Source organism: Halichoerus grypus, chromosome 10 (assembly GCF_964656455.1).
Source record: "Halichoerus grypus chromosome 10, mHalGry1.hap1.1, whole genome shotgun sequence".
In the NCBI taxonomy this organism is placed as follows: domain Eukaryota; kingdom Metazoa; phylum Chordata; class Mammalia; order Carnivora; family Phocidae; genus Halichoerus; species Halichoerus grypus.
In genome coordinates this window covers 111,298,426-111,323,713 of record NC_135721.1, presented here as the reverse complement: position 1 = coordinate 111,323,713, position 25,288 = coordinate 111,298,426, and the positions used below count along the sequence as shown (strand labels likewise).

At 55.8% G+C, this 25,288-nt stretch overlaps 1 protein-coding gene across 1 annotated transcript; it reads left to right on the top strand.

Moving 5' to 3' along the window:
* The first annotated feature begins 2,930 nt into the window (after nt 1-2,930).
* BPIFB2 (BPI fold containing family B member 2) lies at nt 2,931-19,319 on the top strand. Its single transcript, XM_036093211.2, has 15 exons — nt 2,931-3,039; nt 4,780-4,873; nt 6,233-6,337; nt 7,206-7,352; nt 8,973-9,033; nt 9,917-9,977; nt 14,147-14,238; nt 14,497-14,682; nt 14,905-14,958; nt 15,479-15,649; nt 16,228-16,295; nt 16,476-16,521; nt 17,192-17,255; nt 17,613-17,689; nt 19,278-19,319. The coding sequence occupies exons 1-15, from the start codon at nt 2,931-2,933 to the stop codon at nt 19,317-19,319; spliced, it is 1,377 nt and encodes a 458-aa protein (XP_035949104.2).
* The last annotated feature ends 5,969 nt before the right edge of the window (nt 19,320-25,288 follow it).

Genomic DNA, 25,288 nt, shown 5'->3' with positions numbered 1-25,288 from the left:
GTCTGGTAAATGGAAGAGGGAGGCAGCATGAGGAACCCTCAGCCCAACATGCTGGTTTGAAGGGGACGAGGCCTTAAGGCAGGCAGTGAAAGCAGCCTCTGGAAGCTGGAAAAGGCAGGGAAACGAATCCTCCCCTAGAGTTTCTAGAAAGGAACAAAGTCCTGCTGATACCTTGATTTCAGCCAAGCAACATCCATGTTGGACTTCTGACTTCCAGAAATAGCTTCCAAGATCAGATGAGATCGGGTGCGTTCAGGGTGGTATGGCCGTAGGCTGACTTCCAGAAATAGAATAAGTTTGTGTTTTAAGTCATTATGTTTGTAGCAATCTGTTATAGTAGCAAGAGGAAACTCATACAGTACCCCTGAGAATATTCGGTGAAGGGAAAGCCCTGAAATGCTGCCACTAGGATTGGTACAACGGTCTTTCAGTTGTTCATTCATTCATTCAACGGATATTTACTGAGCCCCTGGTATGTTCCAGGCACCAGCTCCAGAGGTGAATGGAACCAGCTCCTGTCCCGGGAGAGGAGGGCAGAGTGGCTGGGGGAGCACCTTGCCCGTAGCAGGTGCTCACCCAACCATGCTGGCTGCTGCTGTAGGGAGGAGGGGCTGGTGAGGATCTCCCTCCCGTGTGTCCACTGGCTGTCAGTCAATATGGCCTGCGCTGGGTATGTCGAGGAAGAGGAAGTGTTCATGCCAAGAGCAAACACTGAGAGTGGCTTTGGTCAATATTTGTGCCCCTTTCCACCGCGTCTGCTGTTTGCCCTGGTGACAGTGAGGGCCAGGGGGCCAGGAGTAGGATGTGAGGGAGTACCTGGCATATGAACGGGGCAGGGGGGCTCTGTGCTTTCAGGGGAGGGCTTGCTGGGGTCTGTGGTCCCGGGCAATGCTGTGGGCCCTAGTGGGGATCCAATACAGGGTGGGCTTGGGCTCTGGGCCTGGTATTGGGGCTGGTGTGGAGTTGGTGGGAGCCATGAAGGGCTCTGGAGTGGGGAAAGGCTCCAAGTCCCTTTGTGCCTATACTCCAGCTGAGCCATGCAGAGGAGCAGACAGTAAATGCCCAAACACATATAAATTCCGCCCCCACTCATGCCAAGAAACAGTCAGCTATTCACCCATAGCGTCCACACACGCACCTAAACCACACCCCCACAGACACGCTCCGTGTACCAAGCCCACATATGCATACTGTACACAAAACTCCCCTGCCTGCACTCATGTAGGTTCATGTACACGGGCAGGTAACATAAACCGAGATGCCAACATGCCCGCTTCACGTACACACTCACGCACACATATTTTCCTCTGATCCTAGTCATTAGTAGCTAATGCACATGTGTGTGATGACTGTACACACGCAACCACATACAGAGAAACACACACACCCCCTCCACACACATATACAAGCTGCTTCTTGTGCACACACAGCTCCTCGGGCGCAGAGAGCTAAGGCGGAGGCTGCAGTTGGTAATGCAGAAAGAGACGATGGGCTGCATCCACTGTGAGTGAAATAGGCATTTGGAGGGAGCCTGCGGTATGAAGTAGCAGGGCGGGGTCATCCACACGCCCTCTCGTCTGTTGCCCTTTGAGTCAGGGTTCAGTGTGTGATCAGGAGCAGGGCTCAGTCAGTGACTGGGGCTAGGGCTCAGGTAACCTCCTGCTCCTCCTAAAAGGGGTCATGTTTCTGAGAGAGCTGAGAGGTGCCAGGCCCCAGAGGTTAGCGAGTCAGCCCCCGACTTGGGGCATCCACGTCCTCCTGGGCCTGGCCAGGCCTGGCTGGGGTGATAAGGGGGTCCCCCTCAGAGCAGTCCTCTTTCCCGAGATCTCCTGGCCTAGGAGGCCCCGGAGCAGCCCATCCCCAGGGCCTTGTAGCTGTTGGCAGCAGCCTGGTTACGTGGCAGCCCCACCACACACATAGGATGAAACATTTTGGCAAAGGCCATGTTTGCAGGGAAAACACTCGCAACCACAAGCAAACCTGCCCTTCCCTGGGTCCCTTCACAGCCGGCCCTGCACCCACCGGGAGCCTCATAAAGCAGCTTCCGCACCTGCAAGGGGCTCAGGAGACCTTGGCTGGGGCTGAGAATCCACCTGTCCCCGGAAACCACCTGAGGTAGAAGTGGGGATAGGGCTGGCATTTCTCCAGGGTGGAGCCTCGACTTCCCCATCTATTCAATGGGAATACTACTTCCGACCGCCTTCTACAGAAGGGTCCATCCCCGGTCTTGTTTTGGGACTTTGGGCAAGTGCCACTTCTCTGGGCCTCTGTTAAGACCATCTCATCAGTGGGCCCTCATGCCTGAGTCAGACACAGATCTGTCCACTGGGCTGAGCTGGGTTGGGAGGGGTTGGGGGGCCATGCAGAGGCCTGCTTTTAGGACATTCCTCCCCTGGTACAGGATGAGATGAGGATGGGAGCCCCTCTGGATCCTCTGCTGGCAGGTTGGAACAGTGGGGACACTAGGATGGGCTGTCACATGGGCTGAACCCCTGGCATCAGGAAACACAGCCCTGGGCCTTGGGGTGATGGGCCTGGGCTCTCTCCTCGGGGCAGGAAGCGGCTCTCAGTCTCCCTACGCAGGAACCTCGCCCTCCTGCTCTGGCATGGCTTGGGTCCAACAGCCGGCCCTAGTTTGCTGTGTGGCCTAAGGCAAGGCCACGTCTTCTCTGGGTCTTGGGGCCTGCTTCCAGACCAAATCTCCCTGTGGTTCCTGAGGAAGTAAGCGGGGCAGGTGATCCTTCCCAATGCAGAGATGCAGCACTGATGTGTGGGGGTCCCGGGTAGGGCTGGGATCACCATGCAGGGCTTGCGACCTCCAGGCTGGGGTGGGGTTCCAGCAGCCCGGAGGGGGCGCGTTCTGGACAAGCTCTCTGATGCTTGTGCCCACCCCAGCCCACAGATCTTGGGGGCCAGTGGCCAGGACAGCGATGGCTCGGGCGTGCAGGCTGGGTCTGCTCTTAGCACTGCTGCTGCCTGTGGCCGGCACCTCCCTGCCGGGCACCGTGGTCAGACTCAACAAGGCCGTGCTGAGCTACGGTAAGAGACGCGCCCTGGCCTCTCCCATGGGTGTCTGCATGCGAGCACACGCACGGTCCCAAGTGTGGGACCCCAAAAGCCCCACGAGGACCTGGATTTTATCTCCTGTGCCTCTGTGTCCCTGGCCCCCAGACAAGGTCTGACAAAGTGCCGCTCGGCAAACACTTAAAAAGTGAATGCGTGCGTGGGAGCGTAGTCATGTCCACCATGCGTGCGTGCACGCGTGATTGTGCTCGCGTGCCCCCGTGGTGTGGGCATGGCTTGGTCTGAGTGACTACTTTTGCTTGCATGTGTCTGTGTAGAAGTCTGAAAATCCATGGAGATGTGCCCATGCGTGTCCTTGAGCGTCGGGGAGGGCATCTAACCACCTCCACCATGCGTGCGCCAGGTGTCACAGTGTGTGCCTGGGTGTGTGTACGGGTGCAGCTGCCCTCCCTGGGGGCACCCATGCAGGTGTGCATGGTAGGGGCCGGTGTGCGCACGTGCATGCTGGGGGAAGGGTCTAGCACAATACTGGAGGGAGTGTCCCGGAGCTAGATCTCTGTGGGGCACACGGTGAGAAGACCAGCCCTGCTCTGGGCCCCTCTCGGGCAAGGTCTCTATCCTATGACACTGCCCCATCCTTCTAAGACCTGCCCCATCCCCCGAGGAAGGCACGATGAGAAAGCCTAGGCCCAGGGAGGGACAAAAGTTCCCCTCAGTTGCTCCCAGGATCCCACCAAAGCTGCGTCAGGGGTGAGAAATCAGAAGCCATTTCCCCCAAGACCGGACCAAACTCAGATTACGGTGTGAGACACTCAGGTCAGGCCATAGAAGAGACTTTCCGTGGCCCAGGCCACGAAGCACCAAGGTAGCAGTGTCCCCGCGGCGCACACACAGCCTCCAGGACCTTGTATCCAGGCAGATAGGCAGGTGGTGAAAGGGGTCAGTGACCTGTGTTAGTCTGTGCCTGGCACATGGAGCCATTCATGGAAGCGACAGGCAGGGACATGAGGCCTGCTGCCTCCCGCTGGCCATCCTCCCTCTGCCCACCCTCTGTGAGGCTCCTTTGTCTCCAGAGAGCCATCCCAGGCTCACCGGCCTATGTTCTTGGTGGAAATCCAGCGGGAAGCCCGGGCCACACACGCCTCTTTCTAAGTTCCCACAGGGAGCCTGAGTGAAGTTCAGGCCTCTGGACTCTTCATTTGGTGCTCCCTTCCAGCCCCATCCGCTCTCGTCTTCATTCCACTCCATGTTGAATTGTTTAATTAGTACCTCCCTCGCCCAGCAGGACAGGTGCGTGAGGAGGTCCAGGGGCTTGGGAGCAGGCGCCTCAGCCAATCCAACTTCCCCTTCCCAGGTGTCTTCACCTCTCGGTAAACCGGGCACAGTGTAGCTACATCACTCAGAACCGTGTTTGGCCCAAAGGGAGACAGTCATTATTATTACCCAAATAAATAGCAACAGTAAGAGCTAACATTTACTGTGCACCGAGGCTTTACAAAGACACTACGGGACGGGTACCATCATAATCATTGCAAGTTTACAGAAGGGGAAACTGAGACACAGAGCAGCCACATCGATAGTGAGTAGCAGAGCTGGGATTGGTCCCCAGCAGTCCTCAACCTCCGTGGGCAAGGGTGACCCTTCCAGTCTCTGAGTCCTCTCTGCCCAAGATGTGGGGCGGAGGGTGGTGGGTCGTGTGGTCTTGCTCGGTGGCCCCGGAGGGCAGCCTGACTTTATCCTGCTCTGGCCCCCCAGTGTCGGAAATCGGGAAAGCCCCTCTTCAGCAGGCTCTGCAGGTCACAGTCCCGTATTTCTTGGACTGGAATGGCGAGGTGCATCAGCCCACCAGGTGAGTGCTCCCACCTACTGGGGAAAATGCTTTAGCCTGCCGGATGAATACCCCACGTATAGGTGAGTGTTTCCCACCAGCTGGATGAGTGCTTCCCTCACCAGGTTAGATATTCCCACCCTTTAAGTGAGTGGTCACAAGGTAATTGAGGAGGTAGGACCGAGGCGGAGACATGGCGGGGGGGGGGGGGGTTGGTGCCTCTGAATTAGTAGATTTCTGCCCCCAGGGGCCAAGCAGGACCTTTGGCTACTTTCTCCAAAAATGAGACACCGAGTTTAGACCCAAGTCTGAGCCTAAGCACCCCCACGCCCCTGTAATGAACAGAGACTCAAAAGCAGAGGGAGATGGGGGCCAGCTCAAACTCAGATCCAGGGGCCAGGCGAGTTGTCCCCAACCATGTGCGAACAGACTCACTATTGCTGGATCTCTGGATTCCCAAGAGATGTCATATATGTATTTAAAATCTATCAAGTTTTGAATGATGGCAACTAATTAAAAAACACTGGACAAACCAGCAGCTGGGGTGGAGGCCCCCAGTACGAGGCCCTGAGGGTAGGGCTGGGGTCCTGCCCTTGGCGGATGGTGAACTGGGAACAACGCAGACACACCCGACAGTGGAGGATTCCTCAGGGTTTAGGGTTGGCCCCACCTGGCTGTTGGCCGACAGCACTGAGTGTCCTTGTTTGCAGAAGTGGGAATACGTCCAAGGTGGTTGTCGAGTGAAAAGAAGCAGGTTCTCGGTCAGCCTGTGTCCCAGAGAGAGTCGCAGAAAGATGTCCGCTAAGTGCCAACAGGGAGAGTGTTTGAGGGTGGAGTTTTGATGTGACTTTTCAAATTTATATCGTTTTGTAGTGTCTGAATTCCCACCCCCAACACCGGCACAGGGGAAAAGATGACTCATTGAGGAAAAAAAGAGAAAATTAGTTAGAAAGTACTTAGCAGTCAGAATAGGCAGCTTTGAAGGGAATGAGTTTCCTGTCCCTGGAGGGCTACCAGCCAAAGCTGTAGACTAGAATGCTACAGAGAGGATTTCTGCCCTCTGTGCGTCCCACCTTCCAAGCTTTCCCAACCTCTGTCAGAAACTAAAATCCCTCCAAGACCAGAACAATCCTCTTCCTCAATTCCTGCCCCAGGCTGGGAATCCAGTCTGCACCCTTTCCCTGCCAGCTGGTTGTCCAACAATGGCTTGCATGCCCCCTAGGTTGGAGAACTCACTACCTCTTCCTCATTCCATGGTTCCAATAGTCAGAGTCCCTCTTCATAACATCAACAGTGTGGATATGGCTCATAACACCTGCCCCAGAGTTGATTCCAAGGTTTAATGGGAGCCACCCTGTCACCTCCATTCCCACCCTGCAGGATCCAGATTTCGAATGTCCATGTGCCCCAATTCAACCTGAAATTCATTGCCGATTTTGGGATACGCATGTTGGTAGCAGCCAATTTTACTTTCAAGGTCTTTCGGTGAGTGAATCTCCTGGCAGGGGTGTGCAGAAGGATTTTCAGGGAAGCTCCAAGGGGCAGAGTGAGGGGAGAGGGGCTAGCAACTCCCAGGTCCTGCACTCAAGCCTTCCACTCCCTGTCCAGTGCTCTTTCCCACCCTCCCGTGGGGGCATGAGACAGTGAGAATTTGAGCCCCTGGGCCCTGCTCCACACCCGTGTAACCAGGCAGCGGGTTCACCCTTGCAGCCCTCAGTCTCCCTCTCTGGGAAGTGGGAGGAAACTCTGCAGCACAGCTTTGGGGGAATGCAGCTTACGCTCCATGCTATAATTAAAATCACACCTCCCCTTTCACAGTGCGAGGCACAGAGTAGGTGCTCAGTAAATGTCGCTATTAGAATTATTTCTGTGTCCCAGTCACTTTGTATGTGTTTGATTTCCAAATGATCAGCCGGGCGTTCAGAGGGATCTCTTTGATTTGAACTCGTTTGTGCTGTCACTGTGTGAGTGCTCACTGGGGGCCAGGCTCCAGGCGGGGCGTTTCCACACGGCTGCCTCGCAGAAAGCTCAGCACGGCCCTGAGAGAGAGGTGTTGTCACTCTCATGTCTATTCGACAGAAGAGGAAAGGGAGGCTCAGGATGGGGGATGGGGAGTGACCGGCCCAGGGTCTCACAGGGAGAGGGCGTCGGGAGCCAGAGTTCACACCCCTCTGCTGCAATGTCCGTGACCCTGAGTGGAGTTTGGAGGGCCTTGAGCCTGCCCCCAGGGGGCCATCTCATGCCGAGTGGGGGTCCTGGTTGTGTCAAGTGGCAGGCAGGCTCAGGCCAGGGGGGTTTGCAGGGTAGGCTCTGCTGCGCGGTGCTGCCGGGGCTCAGGAACGGTGTCGCGCAGAGTCCCCGCGCCCCTGGAGCTGACGCTGCCCGTGGTCCTGCTGGCTGATGCCAACGTGGCTCAGGGCTCCATCAGGACTCCCGTGGTCAGCCTCTCTGCCTGCTTCCCGCTCTTCAACAACGCCGCGGTGTCTGAGGGCAGCGCCAGGTGAGTGCCTGGCAGGGGCGGGGCTGCAGGGTCCGACACCAAGGCTGTTCTGCCATTTCCTGAGCTTCCTACTCCAGCCTTCACCCAGCTGCCACAAGGGGCCTGAGAGAGCCCCAGGATCACACCTGTTTTATGGCTGAGGACACTGAGGCTCAGGGAAAGGGAGGGACTTGCCCAAAGTCACCCAGAGAGTGTGCAGCCAGAGGCCACGTCCCCTCTACTGCACGCCCAGCCCCCCCCCCCTCCACAGCCCATGACCATGCACGCCAGCCATTGCCGTAGTACTCAGGGAGGATGCTGGCCTGATGTGGCCACCATGGGCCTCAGGGGCTGTCCCTCCCTGCAGGGATGGGGATTCTGAGGTCCAGGGGCCTGGGACCCGTCGACCTCACTGTGAGTCAGGGCTGCCTCTAAAGCTGACCACAGCTCCCACCTCCGGAGCACGTGCTGTGTGCAGGGCAGATTCAAACCCTTTACTACATCACAGTAGCCCAGCCAGGAAGGCACCAGGATTCCCTCCATTTTACAAGAGAACAAATGGAGGCACAGAACGGTTAAGTGACTTGCCTAAGTTTACACTGCGGGCAAACGGTGGAGTGGGTTCGAACCCCTGTAGCCTGACTCACCTCCTGCATGATGTCTCCCTTCCCACATGTGAGCTGGGTGGGAACTTGGAACTGGCCTCTCTCCACAGAGGGGGCTGGACATCAGTCCATCCCTGCTCGTGTCCCATGACCCCCCGCCACCCTCACGGGCAGCAGCTGCTCACAGAAAGGAAAGCCCAGAAGTTAGTGGCATTAAAAACACAGCTGCCATCCCCCCACCTCCACTGAGATGCAGTCAGTGAGCTTGGGCTGCAGCTGGGATCGCCATTTATGAACGGATAAAGAAGACGTGATACACACACGTGCACGCACCATGGAAATTTACTCAGCCATGAAAAAGAATGAAATCTTATCATTTGCAACGACATGGACCGAGCTGGAGGGTGTAATGCTAAACGAAATAAGTCAGTCAGAGAAAGACAGACGCCATATGGCTTCACTCATATGTTGAATTTAAGAAACAAAACAAAGGAACAAAGGGGGGAAAAAGAGAGAGAGAGAGGCAAACCAAGAAACAGACTCTTCATTAACTGAAATTTAAACAAAAACTTAAAAGAAACCCCAAGGAACCATAGTTTCCTATGGATCCCTGCTGAGAAACCACTTAGACCCATCTCCCATTGTTCAGAGGGGAAACTGAGGCACAGAATGAGAAAGGGACTTTACTGGGTATGTCACACAGCATTGGAGCCCAAGCAGCAAGCACCCCCAGCTCACTGGGCTCAAAGCGGCCAGGAAGCCAGCTGGCCGGGAACGTGGCTGAGTCTGGCCTTTGCAGCGTCTTCTCTGTCTCCCCAAAGCCTGGCCTCATCATCACGTTTTGGCCACTTCCGGACCCCGGAACCAGTGACCTCTACTTTGAGGCTCGGTTTCCTCATCTGTGGGGACAATGGTGCTGGCACTGTGTTGGCACATGACAAGGTGCAGAATAGAACTCACTGGCCCCCTGGCTCGGGGGAGACACTGTCTCTCCGTGACCCGGAGCTCAGGAGCGCTGTCTCTCTCTCTTTCTCAGCGTGGCCCCTGGGCTGCTGGTCCCGGTGCAGAAGCACATCAAAGCTGTGCTGCGGAACAAGGTAAAGGACCAGCTGTCCCGGGACGGAGGGCCTCCTAACCTCAGAGGGCGTGTGGATGAACGGGGGATGGCACGCATGGGAGAGATGGGGATTCTTACTGCTTTTTTTAAATTTTTAGAAAAGATTTAATTGATTTATTTGACAAAGAGAGAGAGAGAGAGCACAAGCAGGGGGAGGGGCAGAGAGAGAGGGACAAGCAGACCCCCCCTGCTGAGTAGGGAGCCTGCTGTGGGGCTCGATCCCAGGACCCCCAGATCATGACCTTAACTGACTGAGCCACCCAGGTGTCCCTGTTATTGCTTTTTTTTTTTTTTTTTTAATAGAAGACCCTTCGTGGGGCTTCTCCGTTCTCCCAGGAGGGCAGGGAAGGGGCTGGGGTGAGGGTCCAGGGCAGTGATGGAGAAGCCCAAATAAGGGTGAGTTCGGCGGGGGGTGTCGCTGGGGAGGGAGGCTCAGGCTCTTGGGCCAGCCCCAGTTCCATGCTGGAGGGTGAGGAGGAGGCGGTGCATTCAGGGGCCACGTGGCTTGTGAAAAAGAGACAAAATGGAAGTGGACAAGAGCACGGGCACTGGAGCCAGGTGTGGCCTGGGTTTGAATCCTGGTCCCCTCCTTCCCGGCTGGGGCACCTGGACGAGTCACCTGACCTCCTTCTGCCCCCAATTCCACACCTGTCATGCAGAGAATAAACCTCCCCTGTGGGCTGGCTGGGGGGTTGAGCTCATTAATATCTGTGGGGAGTTTAGAACAGTTTGGCAGAGCGAGCGCCGTGGGTGGTGGAGGGAGGGCGGGACTCTAGGCCTCAGCTGGGACCCTAGACTCTCCCGGTCTTACCCAGGCAGCCCCAGCGCCTTCCTCACCAGCCTCCTCCTCTGTCTTGCCGTAGCTATGCCTGAGCATCTCCAACCTGGTGCAAGGCCTCAATGTCCACCTGGGCACTTTAATTGGTAAGACCTGGGAGCCCCGGGGGGGCGGGGCCTGGGGCCTCTGAGCTGCGCTGGGGCCCCCAAGACCCTTCAAAGATACCCCCTTAGTCAGGGCTGACCTCTGGGACATCAATCATAGGATGACTGAACTCAGGGAATTTGATGAATATTGATGAACTCAGGGAATCTCCGAATTCTATCTTTTTTTTTTTAAAGATTTTATTTATTTATTCATGAGAGACAGAGAGAGAGAGAGGCAGAGGGAGAAGCAGGCTCCCAAGGAGCAGAGAGCCCGATGCGGGACTCGATCCCAGGACCCTGGGATCATGACCTGATCCGAAGGCAGATGCTTAACCATCTGAGCCACCCAGGCGCCCTCTCCGAATTCTAGAATTGAGTTTTTGAACGTTTAGTATGTGCATGCAAGTGTGCAAATATGCGTGTGTGTGGGGGGGTGGGGAGAGTACATTCACTTTGCTGTTGTTTCCTCCCCTGCCTGGAGACTCAAAGACCCCAACCTCCCCCGGTTTTGCTCCCACCTGTCCCACAGTCTTTGGCGGACCCTCCCCCTGGCACTTTGGGGCTCAGGCCCTCACATTCCATTTCCTGCTGCACCCCTTCTCCTGGAGGCCTCACAGGCTCCTCTGACTCAGCATGTGCTCAACAGAACTCAGGCTCACCTGCTTGCAAGTGCCCTCACCCCCACTCCCCTTCTCGGGGGCCATCCACCCACCCAGAGGCAAGCCTCCCTCTCCTCTCCATCTGCCGTCTGGCTAGTCCGCCTCTGATTTTCCCGGGGGTCCTCCTATCCAGGGAGGACGAGGAGTATATTAGGAGAAAGCCCTGTAGGCTAACCCCCCCACAAGCAGACCCTGAGACAAGATGTGGGCGTAAGTGGCTGGGATGGGGTGGGTCTTAGGGGCACGGGTGGGGAAGGGGCGCAGCAACAGGGAAGGTGGGTGTGCTCGTGAGCAGGCACTGTGGTGGGCAACTGGGGTGCACTCCCACCTAGGGGCTCTTGGAGATTGAGGGGTCCGTGCCTGCATCCTCCCCGAGGGGCAGGAGCTGGGGCATATATATATCTGCCAACTCCCAGCACTCATCAGTCACCTCCCCACTGCCCCCCAGGCCTTCCTCCACGACCACAGGTGGCTCGCAGCCACCACGCATGGTCCACACAGAAGCGTGGCCACGGTGGTGGCCTAAACGAGGCTCAATCAGGACTTCCTCTCACAACATGAAGCTAAAGGTTATGAAAGCAGGCCAGCCTCGTCTTCTTTTCAGTAGTATTCATCAACATTAATAACGACACTGGTGATCCCCTGCTTGTCCCCAGACCAGCCAAAAATGCATCCTTTGTTGATTTAGGGGGTAGTATGTGCTCAGTGAGCCCTGAGCAAAATCCAGGGTTCCCTCTGTTTCCCCACACAGCTGTTTGAAGATGCTCCTATTGAAGCACCTTCTTCTATCTGACGGCTTTGCCTGGGATTCTAGCGCTTTCCCTAGGTCACCGTCACCGACTTTCTAAACTCCAGAGCTGTTGACTGTTGCCAGCTGGACTTTGCAATTGGTTGGCTTTGCTTTGAGTCAGGGGTTTACATCTAACGGTGACACAGCATGGGACAGGTGCGCGGGAGTGGGTGTGTGGGGACAGGAGCGGGGCGGCATGCTGCTGTTAGGCCAGGAGGCGTCTGTGGTGGGCTCTGTAGTGAATATTTTCATATCAAGCTAGCTTTGGCTTTCTTGTGCAAACTTTTTTTTTTTTTTTTAAGATTTTATTTATTTGACAGAGAGAGACACAGCGAGAGAGGGAACACAAGCAGGGGGAGTGGGAGAGGGAGAAGCAGGCTCCCCGCCGAGCAGGGAGCCCGAGGCGGGGCTCGATCCCAGGACCCCGAGATCATGATCTGAGCCGAAGGCAGACGCTTAACGACTGAGCCACCCAGGTGTCCTTCTTGTGCAAATATTAACAACAGTCCCATGAGGTGGCCTCAGTATCCCTGATACAGAGATGGGGAATTAGAGGCTCTGAGCCTAAAATCCTCAGTGTGGTGCGAGAGCCACCCATGAACGGACTCAGGCTGATTTTCTCCTCCTTACATGTCCAACCACTGCTCTGCCCAGACTTCATGGCCTGGCTCACAGTCCCCTCAGGGAACATTCCTTGATTACGCCCACTCCCCTCAGTGCCGCCCCCCGCCCCCCCATATTACCTTCACAGGAGGCACCAAGAGAGCAAGGAGACAGGACTTGGAATCAAAAGACATGAAGTTAAATTCTGGCCTTCTGGCTCCATTGCTGTGTGATCTTAGGGAAGTCGCTCCATCTCTCTGAGCCTATTTCAATCCAGAAAAACAGGGCTCAGAATTCCTGTTTCTCCCATGTGCTGCTACCAGAGAGCACAGGTTAAGAGCCTGGTGGACAAGAGGCTCAATAAATGTTCATCCCTCCCTTCTTCCTCAGTGGGGTGATCTCCATTGAGACGCCTTGTAATTGGGTTCATAGCAAAGACCAGCTCTTGCCCTTTTCTTTGAGGAATTAAAAACAATCTAGTAAAAGAAATCTAAGCATTCAGGCCTAGGGGACTGTTTACATGAGTCCTGGGTACCTACAGTGTGGGGTGAACTGAGCCACTAAAAAGCAGAGCTTAAAGGGCCTTCTTTCAATCACTTAGCAATACCTGGCAAAATACAGTATAGTGAAAGTTAATATTTACTGTAATATTATTAGCTCCATTTTACAGATGAAGAAACTGAGGCAGTCTGCCTTGAGAACTGTGCCCTTAACTAAGTTATATGGCACTCTATAAAGAAAACAGAGAAGGGCCTGAAGCGACACTTGGCTTCGCTGCAGCTTTACTGAGTGAGGGACAGATGGGGGGCCGTTTGTCTCTGCAGAAGAAAATACTGAAAAAAATAAAATTTGAGATTCTGGGCTATATTTTTTTTTCCATCCTCCAAAAAATGTCTATATGTCCACAGTGAATATGTATTATTTTAAAATTTTTCATGTTTTAATTCATTTTAAAAACAGAGTAATTTATTCTTTTTGGTGTCCTGTCCTCTGAGTCACAGTTGTGTGACCAGCACTAAACTCGAGATACAAGACATCTTGCCAGCCCCTCAAATCCCCCTGAGCTGCCCCCCTCCTGCTACCAGCCCAATCTTTGACGGCCACTGAGCTGTAGAAATGGAATCATACTATATTGCTTTTATGATCACAAGAAATTTCCAAAACATTAGAGGAAATAAAATTAAATCCAGAAGAGACATTAGAAAATCCGGCAGAAATCTGATGGACACACACATACACACATACACCTTGGTCATTCAGAGCCCTTGAGGACCTGTTGCTAAAAGCTGGGTTTTCCTGAGAGTGGGGTTGAGCCTCCACCTGCCATGCTGGCTCGCCTAGTCGTGTCCCGAAATGTGGTTCCCGCGAGTGACTCGCCCTCGGCAACCTCCCCAATCAGAATATTCTGAGCTTTGGGGGAAACTTGCCCTATAGGAACCGGACTCTCCTCTGTGCATCCTTGAAAGACTCCCTGAGGGTGTCTTGGGAGCCCCTGCTCTGTGCTCCCACACAGCGTGGCCCCGGGGCGCGTGCCTTTTGAGTTTCTGCAGGAGGCTGTGCGATTAGGTGGAGAGAGAACATAGCTTCAGAGTCAGACAGACCAGATATACAATCCTGGGCACAACTGAACATATCAGACTGCGCGTGCGTGTGCACGTGTATGCATGCGCATGCGTGTGTAAAATGGGCTCCTAATCCTACAGGATTGTGGTGGTGATTGAATGGGACAATGTAAGTCAAATGTCTGGACCTGGATAAACGTGACCTCTGTTCTTTTTCTGTGGTTCCCTCTTGCCTTTTGCAGGGGGAGTGTGACCCTTTTCCTTCCTTCTAATTCGGGGTCTGTCGTCTTCCACTGATCAGGAAAGCAGAAACCCAAACTCTTAGAACTATGTCTAAACGAAGAGTTAATAGGGCGTGAGTGGCTGAATCTTGGTTGTGTGTGTTTTGCAACTGAAGTTCACTTACTCAGAGACATTTTTTTCTTCCCTTTTCTGTTCCTTGGCCTGGGTCTGGCTAGCCAAAGTTGTCAGATAATTGAGTTTTCTGGATAGATGAGGCATTGGTGGATAAGGCTAAGTATACCATCTTTTCTTCTTCATCCTGCTTTTATTTAGACCTCAACCCTGTGGGTCCGGAGTCCCAGATTCGCTACTCCATGATTAACGTGCCCAATATCACTAAGGACTACATTTCCTTGGATATCAATGTAAGTGCTGCCTTGTCAGCCCAGAGCTGTGGGCTTGTTGTCTCTGGAGTCCTCGGGGTCCTGGGACATTCCTAGAGGAGCAGGGGTATTGAAGGGAGAGGGGCTGGAATGGCATTTAGAGGCGGGCACGGGTGTGAGGCCGAACAACGTGCGGCATGCTGGGTGGGTGGCATCTGAGAACCCAGGGTCTGGGACGGAGCCTCCACCCTACTGAGGCCCTGCTGCTTTTCTCCCTCTCACCGCCCACCAACCCCGTAGGCCATTCTCTTCCTCCTGGGCAAGCCCATCGTCCTGCCCGTGGAGGCCCCCCACTTTGTGCTGCCAGCTCACGTGGGTGCCAAGGGTGCCATGGCAACCGTGGGCCTCTCCCAGGACCTGTTTGACTCTGCCCTCCTGCTGCTGCAGAAGGCGGGTGCCCTCAACCTGGACATCACAGGGCAGCTGGTGAGGGTCGGACCTGCTGCCCCAAGCGCGGGGGAAAGGCGTGCCCTGCGGCCCAGCCTGGGGAGACCCCGCCGAGGCCAGACCATGGGTGGGGCCGCCCAAGCTTTGGGGCCGCAGGGTAGCTGTTGGAAAGGTGAAGAGGGGGCCGAGGGGAGTCAAGAGGTGGTGGGGCTTGAGGAGTGGCTGCCCTAAAGCCTGTCGGGACGTGGGGGTTAATTTCAGAAGTCGGAGGACAACCTGCTGAACACCTCCATGCTGGGCCAGCTCATCCCTGAGGTTGGTGACATTTTTGGTCATTTCAGGGACTTTGAGACCTGGGCCTGGGGTGGGAGATTCTCTGGCTGGGGGACCTCCACTGGCCCGGATCTGTCCCCCGTGGGCTTCAGCGTGTGTCCTTACCTCTGCACCTTCTCCACCTCAGGGTCAGAGATTATGCTATTACCCTCCTTCTATGCCTTTGTCCAAGTGCAACCCTCTGCCTGGAGGGCCTTTTCTGCTTCCTTTTCTCTTGTTCATCTTCAAGACCAAGCCCAGGGGTTCCCTCCTAAGGGAGGACCCAACCCCTAGTCTGGTCCAGGAGCCTCCTTGAGCACCCCCGTCCCTCCTGGCACAGATCACACAGGCTGCCCCTGACTTCATGCCTACCACCCCTTTCAGGCTGGGCATCCCCGAGGACGGGGGCAGGGGCCTGGGGGGATGCACCTCGGTGGCCTCATCTGAGGCATGATGGGTGGAGAGCCCACCCAGCCTTTGCTCCCAGGTGCCCTCCTCCCTCTCTCCCTCTCCACTCTCCCAGGTGGCCCGCCAGTTCCCTGAGCCCATGCCTGTGGCACTCAAGGTACGGCTGGGTGCCATGCCCGTGGCCACGCTTCGTACCAACAATGCCACAATTCAGCTGCGGCCCTTTGTGGAGGTCCACGCTGTGGCCTCCAACTCAGCTTTCCAGTCCCTCTTCTCCTTTGATGTGGTGAGTGAGGTGGGCTGGTGGGGCTGGCCGGGAGGGCGGCGACTCCCAAGAGCTCCCTTCCTGCCCCACATTCCTCACTTGCTCTGCTCTGTCCACACTAGTCTCCTTGCTGTTCCTTCTCTAGGCCATGACATTCCTGCCACAGGCCCTTTGCACGTGCTGTTGGACACTGTGCCTAGGACGCTCTTCCCCTAGTTTTTGGCATGGCTAGCTTCTCCTCATCTTCCAGGTCTCAGCTTAAATGTTGCAGCGTTTTTCAGGGCAGCCTTCTTGGACCACCCTGAGAAAGATGGTCACCATCAGCCCTCTCCATGCTACTACTCTGCCTTCCTGGCCCCGGCTACTAAGGATCCTGTGTGGTTACTTTGGTCATTGTACACCTCCTCCCCTGGCCTGTGAGGGTTCCCAAGGGCAGAGACCTGGTCTGTCTCGTTCACACTGTGCGGTGTGCAGGGCCTGGCACGCACAAGTGCTCCACGAACACCGGAATCAGCCAGGAAGTGGCTGGGAGCTGGTGGCCACCTGAAGACTCCTATGTGGCTCTGTGTTCTTTGACCTTGCTCTCCCTTCGTGCCCAGGTCGTGAACCTGAGCCTCCAGCTCTCCATGTCCAGGGTGAAGCTTCAGGGGACCACCTCTGTGCTGGGGTAAGCAAGGCCTCCTGGATTCAGCAGCCTCGGTGTGCTCCTCTGTGCAATGGGCCCGCAGCCACTTCTCGCAACGCCACCCGTCGCAGTGTCAGTCAGAGGAGCCTGGGAGGCCGCACGCATGGTATGGAGGGAGGGGGCACCTAGGCCCCAGCCCTAAGCCTCCTGCTTCCCTTTCAGGGATATCCAGCTCACCGTGGCCTCCTCCAATGTGGGCTTCATCGATGTGAGTGTGGGGCCGGGGTCTCCGGGGACCCCCTCGCTGGGTGGGGCAGGCCTTGAACCCGCATGCTGGCACACCGTGCCCCTGTGTACCACGGTGACCAAGCTTCCCCCCAGGGTCCCGGCGACAGTGGTCGGTCAGGGGGCCCACCCGTCACACAGGCTGTCTGTCTGCCGGTCAGCCGGTCGGTCAGCTTTGGTGCTTCAGTGGGGTGGCTCAGCTAGCCCGCCTGTCACTGCCCGGTGGGTGACGGCCGGCCAGTCCAAGCATCACGGAGTGCACTGGTAAATCCGCCAAGCCAGCGTCAGGCAGTGCTGGCTGCTCCTTCGGCCACGTCCTTAGCCACCAAGCAGCCCTTCGTTGGCTGGCCCGTCAGTCCGTCTGCCGTCAGTCCGTCATCCATCGGTCAGCACCGGCAAGGCGGCCAGCCACCTGTCGGCCACGTGGTGTCGGGCAGTCTGGTGATGGCCTTAGGCTCCTCTCAGAAGGCTGACCCGGCCCCCGGGGTAGCTGGACTCTGCTTGAGGCAGGACAGGGGTGACCTGTGCCTCTGCTTTTTGCGTGTGTGTCTGTGTCTGTCTGTGTGTTCACGTGTGGCCCATCTGTCCCTCTCTCCCGGCCCCTGCCCGGAGCGGGCCGAGGGTCCCCCATCTCCCTGACCACACGGCTGCAGGCAAATCAAGTGCGCCCACTCATGGACACCCTGTTCCGGAAGCCCCTGCTCGATCACCTCAATGGTGAGCCCTGCCCTCCACGCCGCTGCCCTCCACGGGGGGCCTCCGTGACCCCTGCCCTCCACGGGGGGCCTCCGTGACCCCCTCCTTGACCCACCCCTGCTCCACGCTCCCTCCCGGCCCCCTTGCCACCTGCCAGGCTCAGAGGTGAAGAGGGTGGGAGTTTTTCAGTTCTTTTCCCTCCCTAAGCCTCAGTTTTCCCTTTTGTAGAGTGAGTATAATAATAATGGCTCCCACTGCCTGGCCGTCTTCGGGGCTCAGGGTCCCAACGCACATGAGGACCTCAGCACAGCGCTGGCTCCCGGCGGTGCTCCGCTCCGACCTCCCAGCTGAGCTTGGTTTCTCTTTCCCCTCCTGCAGCTCTCTTGGGCATGGGGATCGCCCTCCCCAGTGTGGTCAACCTCCACTATGTCAACCCTGAGGTCTTTGTCTATGAGGTGAGAGCCTTTGGGTGTGACTACCTGGACTTCTGCCACCCTTGGGGGAAGGCTGGGCTCAGCAGGGCAGGGCTCTCTCTCACCTTCTCCCCTGCCCGTACCAACAGTAGGGTCGCAGGCTCAGCGAGGCCTGGGGGTGTGCCCTGTTCCTGCCAAGACCATGCCATGAATCGTTAGTGGTAGTGAGATGGAAAATATGGGATGTCCAGAGACACTGGTGCAAAGGTCTCGCCCACCCTTTAGTCCTCGTCAGATATCATGCCAGGCCACATTTGGGGGCTTCAGTTGTCCCATGATCTGTGCCCTGGGGTGGGCACAGCCTTCGGTGTCTGGGAACGATGACAGAGGAGTTTCTTCCAGCTTTGTACATGAACCCCTGCAGGCTGGTTGGGGGAAGGGGCGCTTCCCGACCCTTCTAAAATCACTTTTCCTGATGAGAAATTGTGGGCCCAGGGTGAAGTTCAATCACCACTGTCCCGGGTGAGACCCTACAACTTCTTTTTATTTCACCTGGGATAAAAAATGATAATATTCTTTCTATTCGCTCAACAAGACATGCGTAGGACAGAAAGCTTAGCTAAGGTCCCTCAAGCCCAACATCTGCATGTTATTCAGATCCCCTGAGAGGGACCCACTGATGTTTCTCTAGGGATGATGCCCTGGTTGCTTAAGAACTATGGTCCCAAGGCACTTGGGTGGTCCACGCTCCACCCTGCAAAAAAGGAACCATTGGCACATGTTGGAGCCTGGGCTGGTAGTGGGAATTTCCCTAAGACTGTCTGGAACAGGCACGTCAGTGGCTGACCCAGCCTGGTACCCACAGATCCAGCCAACTGGGTCCAAACCCAAAGGTCCCTAGACCAGCACTGTCCAAAACAATGTTCTGTGAGGATGGAAGTCTGCACTGTCCAACACAGTAGCCATGGTCAGCCGCTGGGCCCGGGTGGCTGTTGGGCACTTGAAACGTGGCTAGTGCAACTATGAAGCTGAATTGTAAATTTTATTTCATTTTAATTGGCTTTAATTTAATAATGGCTACTGTATTGGACCATGAGCTACGAGTGGGCAGGGACTGGGTCTGCCTTGTTCCTAGCATGTGGCCCGGGGCTTGGCTTAGAGCCGAGGCTCAGTGAAGATTTGTTGAATGAATGAATGAATGAATGAATGATCAGCAGGCCCTGAGCACGTTTCCGCAGTGCGGTGTAGAGAGCAGAGGATATATGGGAGGTTCCTGGCTCTGCTGGGGAGACTTGCACCTGGAGAAGATCCGTGGTGTTTGGACTCCCAGTCCTAACACAGTGTTGGTCCCAACCACGTGCACAAGCACACATCAAGCCCCAGGCCCACGGTGGGGGCTCTGCCCACGTGCTCTGGCTGCATCCTCACTGTAGGCTTGCAGGGAGGGTGCTGTTCCCACTCCCAAGGGACAGCAGGAAATTGAGGCCCAGAGAGGCAAAGGACTGTCCACAGGACATACCCAGCAAGAGTGGTAGACCGTGAGCTCAAAGCCAGGCTGATGGGGCAGCTGGGGGTCCTATTGGTCCTCGTGTGGCCTCTGACCCTGCCCATGGTTTTCTGTGCCCTCCAGGGCTACGTCGTGATATCCAGCGGACTCTTATACCAGCGCTGAGGTGGGACCATCAGAAGAGCTAAGAGGGGCCAGCTCCCTGCTTCAGGGACTCTCTTGCTTTAAGCCACTTGGGAAACTGAGGCAGAGCCACACTTAGCCAACACCAGCGAGCTAGATGATCCAGCCAGGCTGTTTAGTCTTCACTGAGCGCCTGAGCTCCCCTCCCTCCCCTAGAATCCTTTCCCTGCCCCCTTCCCTCCCCTCGTTTTCCCTCCCTCCCCCTTCCCTCCCCCTCCTTGTGATGCTAGCAGCAGGTCGCTCCTCCAGGCTGTACCAGCCTGTCCCCTCTCGCATTAAACATTTTCTCTTGAGCTGCAACTTCCAGCCAGGCCTGGTGAATTCTGCGCAAACCTGAGGCTAGTTGCCTACATCCAGTTCTTGGGTCCTGTTTGTCCCTGGAGCCACCAAAGCCACCTGGCAGAAGAAGAGGATGTGACCAGATCTCTGTTGACCAGATCTGTTAACCTTCCTCACTGCGTTGCCCAGGGAAGCTCAGATTTTGAAAGGGGACCTTGGAGAGCAGCAGGAGGGCTATGAGTTACCAATAGCACAGTGACACTTGACGCACTATGTCCTCAGCTGGTGGCGTCTCCCCTCTACAGTGTCACACCCCATCTTGTTCCTAGAACCTCAGAGGAGCCTTACAAGTCAGGCAGGCAGGCTTGTGGGGCTCCATTTGGCAGAGGTGAGGACTGAGGCCCAGCCAGGAGAGAAATGTGGCGGGTCTCAGAGCGGGATGCGGCAGCAGATGCCTAGGGCTGCGCCCTTCCTGGGCTCCAGGAATGAGATGTCCAGTTCCCTCTCCTGCTCACCAGCACCCCATCTGGGGCTTGTCCTTGGGTCACAAGCCTCAGGTGACAGGGAGTGCACTGCCTTCTCGGACAGCATCTCTACCTTGGGCTTACTCGGACCACAGGCAAGTGTCTGTAGGAAGGAGGGGGCCTGCCTCCTGGGCCTGTGGCCTCACAAACCAAGTCTCAGTCCTTTGCTGCTGAAAGTTCTCTGAATTCCGAGGCTCATGCACAACAAGATGGCCTAAGGAAGACCAAGGGACATGAATCCTGGCAAGCCAAAGCTGTGATTTCCTTCCCTTGATAAGCTAAGCTCTTAGCCAGACAGAGTGTTCCTTCCTGCCTAGATATACAGGATTCACGTTCTGTTTATGTTTCTCTGGGGGTAAAAGGTGCCTGAATTCCCACCCTCAGCCTTTGGTACAGTGTGACACTAGCCTCTTCCCGTCTAAGGGTTATGGGTTCACCCTGAAGTCTCAGTGTGACAGGCTGAGAGGCCTGGAGCAAACCCAGAGTCTGGGTGGTTGGTGGGGGTGGGGTGTGGGGGGTGTGTGAGCAGCTCTGAGGGCCCAGCTGTAACATCCAACCTTGTGACTGTATTCAGGACGGCACGATTTTTATTTCATTTGGTTGCTTAGTTCATTCATTCATTAATCCTACTTTTATTGGTACTTAATATAGGCTTAGCCTGAGGCTAGGTGATTTGGAATATGAGAAAGACAAAAATTTTAAGATACAGAGCCAGCCAGAAGAGAAAGGTAATAACTTAGGACCAGATTGTGAGCTCAGGATCCAGGATCCATCTAGTTAAGTGGTCAGTCCAGGGATCCAAACACCCGCTGCTGAGAAGGGTTAACATCACACTCACTCTGAAGGGAACGCACTGAATTCCCTCGTTTATCATAGGATGAGGGCACCTGGGTGGCTCAGATGGTTAAGCGTCTGCCTTCGGCTCAGGTCATGATCCCAGGGTCCTGGGATCGAGTCCCGAATCGGGCTCCCTGCTAGGTGGGGAGCCTGCTTCTCCCTCTGCCTCTGTCTCTCTCTCTCTCTCTCTGACTCTCATGAATAAATAAATGAAACATTAAAAAAATAAATAGTTTATCATAGGATGAGAGTGCAAGGATGCATTCAGAGAAGGGGGCAGTCACGGCTCTGGACACATGGGGTGGAGAAGGCAAGGCCCGCCTCCTCTCAGGTCTGGCCCCTTCACAGATTAGCCCCCTCCGCGCCCCACCTCCCCGCCCACCCCCATGCACGCACACCTTGCACACTTGCTCTCTAAGTCTTTGCCCTTGCTCTTTCTCCCCCAGGAAACCTTAACCTGAATCGGTTTGCCCCTGTCAACCAGCTCCAAAGCAGGCTCCCCTGGCCACGCCCACACCCCTCGACCCTGGTGACTCTGATGTCCTTCACTTTCAGACTACGGTTGATGGTATCTGTGGTTTCCCTCACGGAGCTCAGCACACGGCAAGTGCACATAAATGTGTGCTTAGTGAGCTGCTCACACGTGTAAATGCTGGCCCAGGCTTGCCCCAGTCCCCAGCCCCAGGAAGCCATGTGGAGACCCATTCCCATGGGTAGATGTGGGAGTCCCCTTTGTTGGGTCCCCAGAGCGTCTGCAGGGAAGGGGAAAGATGGCATTGAGCTTCAGGACTGGCCCCATCTTCAGTGTCAGAGAGGTAGGGGGAGGAAAGGGGTTAGGAGGGCTCCCTGGAGGAAGCAGCAACAGCGGGTCCTGGAGGATGGCTGAATTTGCAGCGCAGGTGGGGTGGGTGTTGTAGGGACCAGACAGGCAATGCTGGGGTGTGGGGAAGGGAGGTCAGGCTGTCAGGCAGGAGCCCTCTTGGGTGCGCTTTGGCAAGTCTTGGCTTGGGATCTGGAGTCCCTTAGATCCAGACTCAGCTCCTGGTTGTGCCATCACTTGTATGACCTTGACCCAGTGACTTGACCTTGAGCCTCAGTTTCTCTACCTGTAAAATGGAGAAAATTGTCAAAGTGTTCATCTCACAGGGTAGTCCTAAGGTTTAAATGCTCTAGTGCAGGTCAAACACTTAGCCCGAGGCCGGGCTCCGGTCACAGGCACAGGAAATGTGCCCTCGTGTCCCTACTACCGCCAGCAGAATGCTAGCTGGGTCAGAGTGCCGACAGCAGGTCCAGCCACAAGCGTGCTGGACCAGGCCTCCCCCGGGGACCCTGAAGCCGTGTGGTGACCCAAGGCCCCAGGAAAGACTGTTTCCTTACAGTAATTTTATTTTTAGGGAGCTTGCCTCCCCTCTGGCCATTAGAGCTTGGTTATGACCAACTGACTTTGAGCTTAGGGCAATAGGGGTTGGCGTGAATGTCCTTTTCCCTCTCAGAAAGCCTATTGTTATTCTCCTCCCTCATGACAGAGAGGATGAAACAGCATTTCAAGGTCACATAGCTTGTGAGGGCAGTGGCCAGCCCAGGGCCCCGAGCTCTGAACCTAGGCCAGGGGGTTTCTCCAGCCTCCCCACCATGTCCTTCCTGCCTCCCTGCTCTCCCCACAGTACCCAGGACGGCCCTGGGGGGGAGGCAGGGAGAGCCGGCTGACTTGAGGCACACTGGGGGAGATTTGCACTCGGGAGGAGGAGGTGAGGTTTGTCTGTCCCTCTGTCTGTCAGGGGCGGATCAGCAGCGATAAAACGATGCTATCTGTGGACTGGCTCCTCCAGCTCAGGGCTCAGATCAGGATAGAGACTGGCTGGGCCGACCTAGGACCTTCTCTCCTCCTGTCCCAACCTGGCTTCATTCCCGCTGACCTCAGGCAGGCCCTTGCCCCCTCTGGCCTCAGGGGCCCCAGTGTGCATCGGGCACAGTGGCTTCCTCCATCTTCCAGAGCTCTGAGCTCCCTGTGGGGCAGATGAGGAAAACCTCAGTCCTCCAGCAGCCCCTCGGGACTTGCCATCACCCCAGCCAGGCCTCCTAAGGCATCGTGGAAAGCACATGAGAGGCTGGACACCCAAGCCCGAGTTCCAGCCCCAGCTCCGTGGCCGGCTTGAGTGTGGCCCTGGGATCACCCTGCCCTCATTGTCCCAGATTCGGACCTTGAGAGAAGCTCACCTGCTATTTACCAGCTCCTGGCATTTCCTCTAGGAGGGTCCCTCTGAGGATCCCCCATGGGGCTGTTAGCCCCTGGTGCCCTGTGTGCATCTCAGGTGGTCCAGCGATGTCTGCCGGGCCTTTGCACTTGCCGGCACCAGCCTGAAACACCTCACGCCTCGGGCATCAGCTCCAACACCCTCTGCTCCAGGAATCTTCGGCTCTAACGTCAACCCCTTGCTTCCCTTCCTATCCTGTCCCTCTGGTTCAGCGGCTTCCACTACTCTTACCTCCCCAGGAATGACCTGGCTCTGTGACTGTTGATTTGTGGCACGTCCATCTCCCCCTGTAGGATCCAGGAGGAACCCCAACAGCCTTGCTCAATGCAGCACCCCTAGTGCCCTGCGCAGGCCCGGCACACAGTAGGTTCTCAATGAATGTGGAAGAAACAGATGAGTGCCAACTATGTGTCCAACCTGGTGGGAGGTGCTGCGTGCAGGGGAGGGGGCAGTGTGAGCCCTGAGGCAGGCTAAGGCGACTGCATCCTCCCCGCCCCAGTGCCCACCCTCGTGCAGCACCCAGGCTCCCCAGCCACTCTCCTCCTCTGTGTTATTGACATTGGAAGAGACTGAAGCATCACGTGAGCGTCGGGGCTCTGCTCTTTGGGTCGCTAGATAATGATCTGGGCCTTATTAAACCCTTAATTACCCAAACAGCTAATCAGGTTCCTGAATATAAGGACTTTCTCGTCCCAGGGTTAGGAGGCAGAGGTCAGTCATCTGCAAGACATCCCTGGGCTCAGCAAGGTAAGGACAGGCCCCATGCGTGGAACTCTCCCCAGATAGTGTCTTCTCCAGCCCTGTCATTTTACAGATGAGAACACTGAGGCCCAGAGAGGAGAAGGGACTTGCCTGAGATCACACAGCAAGTGAGTGGCAGGGTCAGGGCTTGGATCTATGTCCTGATCCCCGCCTGGGGCCCCCCACCTGATAGGAAACCACTGAAATCTTCAGATGCTGCAGGACTTAGGCAAGATGGAGACAGAAGATCTGAGGGGTCTCCTTGGGCTCCAACTGAGGCTGAGGGAAGACCATGGAGGTCCTGCTTCGCAGGAGCTCAGAGCTAAGCTGGGGCAACCGGGACAGGGAGTCGGCATCTAGGCATTTGCCAGGCAGAGAGAGGGAGGAAGGGACTTCAGGTGGAGGAAAACGTGTGAGCAAAGGATGGGGTGGAGACAGCAGGAGACAGTCATCTTGGGTGGGATGGATTAAGAATACAGTCAAGTTCAAGCTGTGATCTTTGAGACTGGGGGTAGTTGGGGATTGAGGGAGGCTTCCTGGTAGAGGAGGCAAAGGCTGAAATTAGGACTTGAGGGATGAGCAGGCTGTGGATGGGGGGGGCATTCTAAGAAGGAGCAACAGCCTAGGCAAAGGACAAGCAAAGCCAGAAACAAAACCTGGCATTGACTGTCCCAGAAACACTCACACGACCCTGTTACTCCAAGCTGCTTATCCCCTGAGTAGCCTTTTTTTTTTTTTTAAAAGATTTTCTTTATTTGAGAGGGAGAAAGCATGCACGAGAGAGAGCACAAGTGGAAGAGAGGGACAGAGGGAGAGGGAGAAACAGACACCCTGCTGAGCAGAGAGTCCAGTGAGGGACGCGATGTGAAACTCAATCCCAGGACCCTGGGATCATGACCCGAGCTGAAGGCAGATGCTTAACCAACTGAACCACCCAGGCGTCCCCTACCAGAGTAGCCCTAATACCTGGAAATAGCTCTGGCCTGGGCATGGGGAGACTGAGGTGGTGCTGTCTTGGGGCTGGGAGATAGGGCTGGAGCCGGAGGTGACCTTCACCAAGCCCCTCCCAGCTCTGTCACCCTGACACTGAACTTCACAGTACCTCTGGGGATTTTCAAAGAGGTTTGGCATTGGGCATGCATGTATCCCACACATGCCCATGGCACATGAGTGTGTGTGTATTTACAGAGGTCGAGGAAACACTAAAACTGATTATGTTTAAGCCCAAATAGATCTCTAAAAATTGAATGACAGAGAAAGAGATCACATTTTCATTTAGCAAATATTGATTGTAGGCCTGAATGGTCTTCCTGGC